Below are 12797 nucleotides of genomic sequence, written 5' to 3'. Positions count from 1 at the left end.
CATAACCCAGCAATCTGCACAATCCAACACGAACATAACCCAGCAATCTGTGCACAATCCTACACTACCATAACCCAGCAATCTGCAAAATCCAACACTACCATAACCCAGCAATCTGCACAATCCAACACTAACATAACCCAGCAATCTGTGCACAATCCTACACTACCATGACCCAGCAATCTGCAAAATCCAACACTACCATAACCCAGCAATCTGCACAATCCTACACTACCATAACCCAGCAATCTGCACAATCCAACACTAACATAACCCAGCAATCTGTGCACAATCCTACACTACCATAACCCAGCAATCTGCACAATCCTACACTAACATAACCCAGCAATCTAAACAACCCTACACTAACATAACTAACATAACCCAACAAACTTCACAATCCTACACTACCAAAACCCAGCAAACTGCACAATCCTACACTACCATAACCCAGCAAACTGCACAATCCTACACCACCATAACCCAGCAAACTGCATAATCCTACACTACCATAACCCAGCAAACTGCACAATCCTACACTACCATAACCCAGTAATCTGCACAATCCTACACTACCATAACCCAGTAATCTGCACACTCCTACACTACCATAACCCAGCAATCTGCACAATCCTACAATACCATAACCCAGTAATCTGCACAATCCTACACTACCATAACCCAGTAATCTGCACAATCCTACACTACCATAACCCAGCAATCTGCACAATCCTACACTACCATAACCCAGCAAGCTGCACGATCCTACACTACCATAACCCAGCAATCTGCACAAACCTGCATTACCATAACCAGCAATCTGCACAATCCTACACTACCATAACCCAGTAATCTGCACAATCCTACACTACCATAACCCAGTAATCTGCACAAACCTGCATTACCATAACCCAGCAATCTGCACAATCCTACACTACCATAACCAGGCAATCTGCACAATCCTACACTACCATAACCCAGCAATCTGCACAATCCTACATTACCATAACCCAGCAATCTGCACAATCCTACACTACCATAACCAAGCAATCTGCACAATCCTACACTACGATAATCCAGCAATCTGCACAAACTGCACTACCATAACCCAGCAATCTGCACAATCCTACACTACCATAACCCAGCAATCTGCACAAACTGCACTACCATAACCCAGCAATCTGCACAATCCTACACGACCATAACCAAGCAATCTGCACAACTCTACACTGCCATAACCCAGCAAACTGCACAATCCTGAACTACCATAACCCAGCAATCTGCTCAAACCTGCACTACCATAACCCAGCAAACTGCACAATCCTACACTACCATAACCCAGCAATCAGCACACTGCTACACTCCCATAACCCAGCAATCTGCACAAAACTGCATTACCATAACCCAGCAATCTGCACAATCCTACACTACCATAACCCAGCAATCTGCACACTGCTGCACTACCATAACCCAGCAATCTGCACAATCCTACACTACCATAACCCAGCAATCTGCACAAACCTGCACTACCATAACCCAGCAATCTGCACAATCCTACACTACCATAACCCAGCAATCTGCACAATCCTACACTAACATAACCCAGCAATCTGTGCACAATCCTACACTACCATAACCCAGAAATGTGCACAATCCTACACTACCATAACCAAGCAATCTGCACAATCCTACACTACCATAATCCAGCAATCTGCACACTGCTGCACTACCATAACCCAGCAATCGGCACAATCCTACACTAACATAACCCAGTAATCTGTGCACAATCCTACACTACCATAACCAAGCAATCTGCACAATACTACACTACCATAACCAAGCAATCTGCACACTGCTGCACTACCATAACCCAGCAATCTGCAAATCCTACACTACCATAACCAAGCAATCTGCACACTGCTGCACTACCATAACCCAGCAATCTGCACAATCCTACACTACCATAACCAAGCAATCTGCACACTGCTGCACTACCATAACCCAGCAATCTGCACCCTGCACGTTTACAGACTACACTCCTCACATCCTCACATCTTTCTTTGTGCAACAGTTGCACAGCTACTGAGCTACTCGTCACACCCTAAACACTGCTGCACCCGTCGTTCCCGCACCCCGGGCCTCGCAAATCGTTCACAATCCTCCGCAGGGCCGAGGCGTTTCGGGCCTCGTGGAGGGGTCTTCGTGCCCGGGTGTGCGTCGTCCCCTCGAAGCACCAAATGGTGCAGTTATCGGTGCACGGCGAACGGGATCACACTTTGTAAGTAGTTCCGCGGTGCAGCACCTCCTTGTACAATACGATGTGCAGGTGCGGCGCCGGGAATGTATCACCTGCATCGCGTCGAGCGAGGGCTAACGTTTCCCCAGACCGGCTCGACAAGCCGCACCGAGCCGCAGTGGCAGCGTGTTACCGTGCTCGGAAAGGTGCAGCAGCACCTCGTCACGTACCTGTGCACCGGTGATCTGTGCATCGCACGGCCGGGGGTGGGGGCTCCTCTAAGTATCTGGAGCCATGACGACAACCATCGTCCCCCCAAGGCAAATCCCCTCTCTTTCTGGAAGCCTCCGCTCCGCTGCACGCTTTGCTTCCGCTGCACACCGAGCCGAAGCAGCCGGTGGGAGGTGCAGGCGATGCTTGTAACAGCGCAAGGGCCGCTAGGGACGGTGAGGTCGCTAGGGGACGCTCTGTGGGCCATGGTACGACCCCTCAAGGTAGACCTTTTCACCACGAGGGGGCGTCGTCAGATCGCCGAGCGCGTTTGTCAGCAACGGTGTTCAATGAATACAGTGATGGCGCCATCTGGTGGAGGTGATGAACACGTGGTGGGGAAGTGGTGAACACGTGGTGGTGAACACGTGGTGGGGAAGTGGTGAACACGTGGTGGGGGAGTGTTGAACACGTGGTGGGGAAGTGGTGAACACGTGGTGGGGGAGTGTTGAACACGTGGTGGGGAAGTGGTGAACACGTGGTGGGGAAGTGGTGAACACGTGGTGGGGAAGTGGTGAACACGTGGTGGGGAAGTGGTGAACACGTGGTGGGGAAGTGGTGAACACGTGGTGGGGAAGTGGTGAACACGTGGTGGGGAAGTGGTGAACACGTGGTGGGGAAGTGGTGAACACGTGGTGGGGAAGTGGTGAACACGTGGTGGGGAAGTGGTGAACACGTGGTGGGGAAGTGGTGAACACGTGGTGGGGAAGTGGTGAACACGTGGTGGGGAAGTGGTGAACACGTGGTGGGGAAGTGGTGAACACGTGGTGGGGAAGTGGTGAACACGTGGTGGGGAAGTGGTGAACACGTGGAGGGGAAGTGGTGAACACGTGGAGGTGAAGTGGTGAACACGTGGAGGGGAAGTGGTGAACACGTGGAGGGGAAGTGGTGAACACGTGGAGGGGAAGTGGTGAACACGTGGAGGGGAAGTGGTGAACACGTGGTGGGGAAGTGGTGAACACGTGGAGGGGAAGTGGTGAACACGTGGAGGGGAAGTGGTGAACACGTGGAGGGGAAGTGGTGAACACGTGGAGGGGAAGTGGTGAACACGTGGTGGGGAAGTGGTGAACACGTGGGGGGGAAGTGGTGAACACGTGGGGGGGAAGTGGTGAACACGCGGGGGGGAAGTGGTGAACACGCGGGGGGGAAGTGGTGAACACGCGGTGGGGAAGTGGTGAACACGCGGTGGGGAAGTGGTGAACACGAGGAGGGGAAGTGGTGAACACGCGGAGGGGAAGTGGTGAACACGCGGAGGGGAAGTGGTGAACACGCGGAGGGGAAGTGGTGAACACGCGGAGGGGCAGTGGTGAACACGCGGTGGGGAAGTGGTGAACACGCGGAGGGGAAGTGGTGAACACGCGGAGGGGAAGTGGTGAACACGCGGAGGGGAAGTGGTGAACACGCGGAGGGGAAGTGGTGAACACGCGGAGGGGAAGTGGTGAACACGCGGAGGGGAAGTGGTGAACACGCGGAGGGGAAGTGGTGAACACGCGGAGGGGAAGTGGTGAACACGAGGAGGGGAAGTGGTGAACACGCGGAGGGGAAGTGATGAACACGCGGAGGGGAAGTGGTGAACACGTGGGGGGAAGTGGTGAACACGCGGAGGGGAAGTGGTGAACACGCGGAGGGGAAGTGGTGAACACGCGGAGGGGAAGTGGTGAACACGCGGAGGGGAAGTGGTGAACACGTGGAGGGGAAGTGGTGAACACGTGGAGGGGAAGTGGTGAACACGTGGGGGGAAGTGGTGAACACGCGGAGGGGAAGTGGTGAACACGCGGAGGGGAAGTGGTGAACACGTGGAGGGGAAGTGGTGAACACGCGGAGGGGAAGTGGTGAACACGTGGGGGGAAGTGGTGAACACGCGGAGGGGAAGTGGTGAACACGCGGAGGGGAAGTGGTGAACACGTGGGGGGAAGTGGTGAACACGCGGAGGGGAAGTGGTGAACACGCGGAGGGGAAGTGGTGAACACGTGGGGGGAAGTGGTGAACACGTGGGGGGAAGTGGTGAACACGCGGTGGGGAAATGGTGAACACGCGGTGGGGAAGTGGTGAACACGCGGTGGGGAAGTGGTGAACACGCGGTGGGGAAGTGGTGAACACGCGGTGGGGAAGTGGTGAACACGCGGTGGGGAAGTGGTGAACACGTGATGGAGCAAGTGGTGGACATGTGGTGGAGCAAGTGGTAAACACGTGGTGGAGCAAGTGGTGAACACGTGGTGGACACGTGGTGGAGGAAGTGGTAAACACGTGGTGGAGGAAGTGGTAAACATGTGGTGGAGGAAGTGGTAAACACGTGGTGGAGGAAGTGATAAACACGTGGTGGAGGAAGTGATAAACACGTGGTGGAGCAAGTGGTGGACACATGGTGGACACGTGGTGGAGCAAGTGGTGCACACGTGGTGGAGCAAGTGGTGGACACGTGGTGGAGCAAGTGGTGGAGCAAGTGGTGGACACGTGGTGGAGCAAGTGGTGGACACATGGTGGAGCAAGTGGTGGATACGTGGTGGACACGTAGTGGAGCAAGTGGTGGACACATGGTGGAGGAAGTGGTAAACACGTGGTGGAGGAAGTGGTAAACACGTGGTGGAGGAAGTGGTAAACACATGGTGGAGGAAGTGGTAAACACATGGTGGAGGAAGTGGTAAACACGTGGTAGAGCCGTGGAGGAAGTGGTAAACACGTGGTGGAGGAAGTGGTGAACACAACACTCCAACAACACAACAACCAACTCATCCACGGGCAAGAAATAAACGAAGATCTTCTTCTTCTTCTTTAAAGTTTTATGGCGTTTTCAGAGCCCTGAGGCCTGAGTTATGCCTGGACATAACTGTGTTGAAAAAAAACATTAAAAATAAAAAATAACAGAAGCCTATGGGAGATCCATAAACCTGTATGGGTCTCCCGCTCGTTTTAAAAACGTTTCGAACCGCCTTGCACAGTCGAGGATGCTTCTGGTGGAAATGACCAACAATGACCCAGATCAGACACACCAACCTCTCTAATGATTTTAAGTAGGAGCAATTCCTACAATTAAATCTAATGATTCCCAATCCCATGCCTCCTTCACCCAAGCCTCTCCCTCCCACATATCTTCCATTGTCCATGTTCTCTGCTGTTGTACTTGTGTGCTTCCCTCCCTCTCTCCATCTTGTCTCCCACTCCCTTTATTGTATGTTTTGTATCGGTTTTTTTTTTGTGTGTGTGATTGATGTTAGCTCTTACACGAGCCTCGATCTTGTACAAAAAAAAAGGAAAAAAAAGAGCAACCTGGGTCCATCATATTGGAGGCATTCCAGAAACAAGTCTAGAAACAAAACAAGAAACAAACTTTCTCTCATGCACAGATTTATCCCATCTCGTCTTCAGTTGTCATACCCTTCCTCCCGTCCATGGTACACTGAATTTTGTGGTGAGGCAGTTGCCCTGAAACAACTGAAGGCAATATCAGTTCCTTCCACCAAGCTCGGAACAAGTGTTTGTCTACCCTCAGGAGAGCCAGGAAGCACTATCTCTCCACACTTATGACTGACCTCTCAAACCTGTCTCCTTCCTCCAAGTCCTGGCGGCGTCTGGTCGAATCTGTTTCTAGTCTTTGTTCCCCTTCCATTCCCTCCCTTACCTCAAACAGGTACACAGCTTACACAGCACATGACAAAGCCGAATGCCTAAACTCTGGGTTTACCTCAAAATCTTGTTTCCGAAACCCATCTCTCTCTGTACCCACCTTACGCTGTCGTCCCCACCTGTTCCTGGACTCTGTGTCCTTCTCTCCTGACAATGTGTTGAAGTTTCTGTCAAACCTCGACTCTGATTCTGCATCTGGACCAGACGACATCAGCCCACTGGTCCCAAAATCCTGTTCTGCCACTCGATCTCACCCTCTCTCTGTTCTCTTCACCCTCTCTTTTACTCAAGGTCATCTGCCATCAGCTTGAAAATCAGCAAACATTACCGCTTTCCACAAAAAGGTGCAAAAACAGGTCCTTGCAACGACAGAACAATCAGCCTGTTCCCAATTATCAGCAAAGTCATGGAATCCATCATCGCTTCTGACATTAAATCCTTCCTCTTCTTCAATGGCTTGATCTCGGATCATCAATTATGGATTCGGACCAAGTCATTCTACTCTGGACATGCTGCTTCTGCTTTCTCAACAATGGATGGAGGTCCTCAATGCCAAACAGGAAATTAGAGCAGTCTCCCTTGACATATCACGTGCCTTCGATACGGTCTGGCACCCCGCTCTGCTCACCAAACTCTCCTCTTTTGGTATCCATGGAAATCTCCACGCATGGCTGGCGGACTTCCTCTCTAGTCGTAGTCAACGTGTGGCCCTGAATGGGTTTCTCTCATCTCCTCTTCCTGTTCAGGCTGGAGTTCCACAAGGCAGTGTTCTGGGCCCTGTGCTTTTTCTGGTCTTCATCAATGATCTCTCTGACTCTCTTGAAAATCCTCTGTATCTCTTTGCTGATGACTCTACTCTCTGTCGCTCCATTCTTCATCCCTCAGCTCGGCAGTCTGCAGCCTCCTCACTCTCTGCAGATCTGGACAAAATCACAGACTGGGCAAACAAGTGGAACATGTCTTTCAATCCTGACAAATCTCACACTCTTACGATGTCTCTCCGAAAAGACCGACTGGACAACCCTCCCATCCACTTTCTGAATAATCCTCTCCAAGAAGTTCTGTCACTCAAGCTTTTGGGTCTCACTATCTGCCATGATCTTTCCTGGGAAAACCACATTTCAAATCTGGCCTCCAAAGCCAGTCGCCGACTGGGCATCCTCCGTCGTGCGAAGTCCTTCCTTGGCTCACCTGAGCTCCTCACCACATACAAGGCTTTCATCCGCAGCTCAATGGAATACTGCTCTCCCCTCTGGGCTGGTGCTCCTGCCTCACGCCTAGCTCGTCTTCACGCTGTTGAAACCAAAGCATTCAGAATCATTGGAATCTCCCGCGATGAAGCTAACTCCAAGGGCCTCTCACTCACTCACCGCAGGCAGGTTGGTGGTCTTTCCGTCTTCTACCGACTCCTCTCTGGCCTTGCCCCCCCCCAGCTCTCTCTGGGCTCTGTCGCGCAAATATTCCTACAGGTTGCACAAGATCTGCCTGCAACCCTCTTATGGTCAAACTGCCAAAATCAACACTCTCTGCTCACCTTCACTCCTTCATTCCTCTTTTCTCCCGCCTCTGGAACAAACTCCCTCACTCTCTTCAATCCCACTCCACCCTCCAGGTCTTTAAAACAGCTGTTCACCACCATCTCTTATCTTCCCCCATCCAAAACCTTGATCTTTTCTACCCCCGCTAATTTCACCCCAATTCCACTTTTTTGAAATACCAACTTCTGTCCTGGAAGTCCTTGGTGTCCTTGTGTTTTATACTTCTCCCTCCCCCCCCCCCCCCCCTTCCCACGCCTCCGCCCCCCAAGCCCTCTCCCTTCCACACATCTCCCTGCTCTCAAATGTTGTGTTTGTGTGCTTCCCCTTCTCTCCCCATCTTGTTTTTCCGCTCCCTCTTTTTATATATTTTGTTTGTCTGGTTGATTTGTTTGTGAAGTAAATGTTAGCTCTTTCACGAGCCTCGATTCAGTATACAAAAAAAAAAAAAAATTTTTTTTTTTTAAACTCACTATGAGCTTATTTTACAGCAGTTGAATGATGTCACTTCTTTTCAACCTTATCCTGACTCATTCTTTCATTCAAACATGATGTGGACAACTTCATGAATAAGAACTACCGAACTCTACCTGATCAACATTATGTTGTTTCCCCACATCAATCCTATTCTGCTGCTACTATCCTGCGTGCTCTCCATACACCTGTTATGACACCAGTTGTAACACGACAACACCTGTAACAATACGACAATACCAATACAACAATACAACACCTGTTACAATTCACCTGTTGTAACACCTGTTAAACAGCCATTGCGCTGCTTTTGCAGCCACAGCTGGCTTATGTAGGCCAAACACTTCACACAGTACAACACTGGATCAAAAATGCAAATTCATGCAGTTTACAAAGACACCTTCACGCACAAGTATAAATCACTGACCAAAAAAATATGTTAGCGGACCGCAGATCCTCGTGGGGCTTTGTTAACCGACGGCAGAGCCTCGTTGGGCTCTGTTAACTGATGGCAGATCTTCGTGGGGCTCTGTTAGCCAACGGCAGATCCTCATGGGGCTCTGTTAACTGATGGCAGATCTTCGTGGGGCTCTGTTAGCCAACGGCAGAGCCTCATGGGGCTCTGTTAACTGATGGCAGATCCTCGTGAGGCTCTGTTAGCCGACGGCAGATCCTCAAGGGGCTCTGTTAACTGATGGCAGATCCTCGTGAGGCTCTGTTAGCCGACAGCAGATCCTCGTGGGGCTCTGTTAACCGACGGCAGATCCTCATGGGGCTCTGTTAACCAACGGCAGATCCTCGTGGGGCTCTGTTAACCTACGGCAGATCCTCATGAGGCTCTGTTAACTGACGCCAGATCCTCGTGAGGCTTTGTTAGCGGATGGCAGATCCTCGTGGGGCTCTGTTAGCCTACGGCAGATCATCGTGGGGCTCTGTTAACTGATGACAGATCCTCGTGGGGCTCTGTTAACTGATGCCAGATCCTCGTGAAGCTCTGTTAACCGACGGCCCATCCTCGTGGGGCTCTGCTAGCCAATGGCAGATCCTGGTGAGGCTCTGATAGCCAACGGCAGATCCTTGTGGGGCTCTGTTAACCAACGGCAGATCCTCGTGGGGCTCTGTTAACCGATGGCAGATCCTCGTGGGGCACTGTTAGCCGACGGCAGATCCTCGTGGGGCTCTGTTAACCAACGGCAGATCCTCGTGGGGCTCTGTTAACCGATGGCAGATCCTCGTGGGGCACTGTTAGCCGACGGCAGATCCTTGTGGGGCTCTGTTAACTGACGCCAGATCCTCGTGAGGCTCTGTTAGCTGACAGAAGATCCTCGTGGGGCTCTGTTAGCCGACGGCAGATCATCGTGGGGCTCTGACAGCCAATGGCAGATCTTCGTGGGGCTCTGTTAGCCAATGGCAGATCCTCGTGGGGCTCTGTTAGCCAACGGCAGATCCTCGTGGGGCTCTGTTAGACAACGGCAGATCCTCGTGGGGCTCTGTTAGACAATGGCAGATCCTCGTGGGGCTCTATTAGCCGACGGCAGATCCTCGTGGGGGCTGTGTTGGACAACGGCAGATCCTCGTGGGGCTCTGTTAACTGATGGCAGATCATTGTGGTGCTCTGTTAGACAACGGCAGATCCTCGTGGGGCTCTGTTAAAAGATGGCAGATCATTGTGGGGCTCTGTTAGCCGACGGCAGATGCTCGTGGGGCTCTGTTAGCCGACGGCAGATGCTCGTGGGGCTCTGTTAGCCGACGGCAGATCCTCGCGGGGCTCTGTTAGCCGACGGCAGATCCTCGCGGGGCTCTGTTAGCCGACGGCAGATCCTCGTGGGGCTCTATTAGCCGATGGCAGATCCTCGTGGGGCTCTATTAGCCGATGGCAGATGCTCGTGGGGCTCTGGTAGCCATCGGCAGATGCTCATGGGGCTCTGGTAGCCGACGGCAGATGCTCGTGGGGCTCTGTTAGCCGACGGCAGATCCTCGTGGGGCTCTGTTCACCGACGGCAGATCCTCGTGGGGCTCTATTATCCGATGGCAGATCCTCGTGGGGCTCTATTAGCCGATGGCAGATCATCGTGGGGCTCTGTTACCCGAGGGCAGATCCTCGTGGGGCTCTGTTAGCCGGCGGCAGATCCTCATGGGGCTCTATTAGCCGATGGCAGATCCTCGTGGGGCTCTATTGGCCGATGGCAGACCCTCGTGAGGCTCTATTAGCCGATGGCAGATCATCGTGGGGCTCTGTTAGCAGATGGCAGATCCTCGTGGGGCTCTGTTAACCGAAGGCAGATCACCGTGGGGCTCTTTTAGCCGACAGCAGATCCTCGTGGGGCTCTGTTAGCCGATGGCAGATTCTCGTGGGGCTCTGTTAGCCGACGGCAGATCCTCATGGGGCTCGGTTAACAGAGCCTCGCGAGGATCTGGCATCAGTTAACAAACGGCAGATCCTCGTGGGGCTCTATTAGCTGATGGCAGATCCTCGTGGGGCTCTGTTAGCCGATGGCAGATCCTCGTGGAGCTCTGTTAACTGACGCCAGATCCTTGTGAGGCTCTGTTCACCGACGGCAGATCCTCGTGGGGTTCTGTTAACCGAAGGCCGATCCTAGTAGGGCTCTCTTAGCCGAAGGCAGATCGTCGTAGGGCACTGTTAGCCGACGGCAGATCCTTGTGGGGCTCTGTTAACCGACGACAGATCGTCGTGGGGCTCTGTTAAACGACGGCAGATCCTCATGGGGCTCTGTTAGCCGACGGCAGATCCTCGTGGGGCTCTGTTAAACGACGGCAGATCCTCGCGGGGCTCTGTTAACCGACGGCAGATCCTCGTGGGGCTCTGTGAACCGATGGCAGATCCTCGTGGGGCTCTGTTAACCAATGGCAGATCCTCGTGGGGCACTGTTAGCCGACGGCAGATCCTTGTGGGGCTCTGTTAACCGACGGCAGATCGTCGTGGGGCTCTGTTAAACGACGGCAAAGCCTCGTCCTCCTTGTCCTGGAGCTACTACCCATTATCATCTCCGCCTCATCCTCCCGAGGGGATATGGTTCAACACACTGATCCACTAAATAGATGCTCGGTATCCACAAGAAAGGGAGTGAGACGCAATACCGGAATAACCAGAAGCACCCTCCATAAACGAAGGTGTTTAAATTAATTAATTAATATATATAAATTAAAATAAGGTGTGTACATTAATTAATAAATAAATAAATAAAAATTAAAATAAGGTGTTTACATTAATTAATAAATAAATGTAAATTAAAATAAGGTGTTTACATTAATAAAGAAATAAATATAAATTAAAATAAGGTGTTTACATTGATTAATTAATTAATAAAAATTAAAATAAGGTGTTTACATTAATTAATTAATTAATAAAAATTAAAATAAGGTGTTTACATTAATAAATAAATAAATGTAAATTAAAATAAGGTGTTTACATTAATAAAGAAATAAATATATATTAAAATAAGGTGTTTACATTGATTAATTAATTAATAAAAATTAAAATAAGGTGTTTACATTAATAAAGAAATAAATAAAAATTAAAATAAGGTGTTTAAATTAATTAATTAATATATATCTTACTATACTTCACCAAATGTCCTTCCGTCTGTCTGTCTGTCTGTCTGTCTGTTCGAAGGTACCGTAAAAACTGCTGAACCAATCGCAAAGATATTTTGGGCGGGTAATCCTGGAATCTTCAGGAGTAAAATAGGCTATTTAGTTTTCCCAATTTCAGCTTTAGTCTCCAGCATTCTCAGGTTTGGACTCCTGCATACCATTCGCGTTCGCATAACGTTCATTGTGACGATGTTTCATTGTGACGATGTTGTTTTCCCGGGTGCCGCACAAACGGCTGCACTGAAGGAACTTGGTGACCTCGGACAAAGACCTTTTATAAGAACACGGGTTGAATCCCTGCTTGAGAGAATTCTAACCCATTTCAACTGAAGTAAACACGTATCGGGAGTACATACGACATAGCGATTGTGAACACGATTATCGATCACGATTCACGATCACGATCATCACAATCATCGTATATCGATCACTGTGGGACATTTGGTGAATTATATTAAGATACTGTTTAGATTTTGATGATTTGCGTGTGATATAATTTAACAGATGTTTATATGAATCGTTTAAAATTAAAAAAGCCTTCAATTTCTGATATTTTACCTTTTCATTTGGGCCTCCCAATTAAAGCCCCGCCCATAGGGTGGGTACCGTTGCTAGTAAATTAAAATAAGGTATTTACATTAATTAATTAATTAATATAAATTAAAATAAGGTGTTTACATTAATAAATAAATATAAATTAAAATAAATTAAGGTATTTGCATGAATAAATATAAATTAAAATAAATTAAGGTATTTACATGAATAAATATAAATTAAAATAAATTAAGGTATTTGCATGAATAAATATAAATTAAAATAAATTAAGGTATTTGCATGAATAAATATAAATTAAAATAAATTAAGGTATTTACATGAATAAATATAAATTAAAATAAATTAAGGTATTTGCATGAATAAATATAAATTAAAATAAATTAAGGTATTTACATGAATAAATATAAATTAAAATAAACCAAGGTGTCTACATGAATAAATAAATATAACTTTAAATAAACTGAATTAATATCTGACATTGAGGGCCT

At 49.3% G+C, this 12797-nt stretch overlaps 1 protein-coding gene across 1 annotated transcript in view; it reads right to left on the bottom strand.

The window, feature by feature from the left end:
- The window catches only part of MAP3K4 (mitogen-activated protein kinase kinase kinase 4), a 185820-nt gene extending 183094 nt beyond the window's left edge, over window positions 1-2726 (bottom strand). The window contains exon 1 of the mRNA XM_068116524.2: window positions 2467-2726. Coding sequence (XP_067972625.2) covers window positions 2467-2714 — 248 coding nt within the window. The 5' untranslated portion in view covers window positions 2715-2726. The remainder of the gene's footprint in view (window positions 1-2466) is intronic.
- Window positions 2727-12797: the final 10071 nt, after the last annotated feature.

The sequence above is a fragment of the Myxine glutinosa genome, chromosome 5 (assembly GCF_964187855.1).
Source record: "Myxine glutinosa chromosome 5, kmMyxGlut1.1, whole genome shotgun sequence".
In the NCBI taxonomy this organism is placed as follows: domain Eukaryota; kingdom Metazoa; phylum Chordata; class Myxini; order Myxiniformes; family Myxinidae; genus Myxine; species Myxine glutinosa.
Note: the sequence above shows the minus strand (reverse complement) of the source record. Positions and strands in the feature narration are given on the sequence as shown.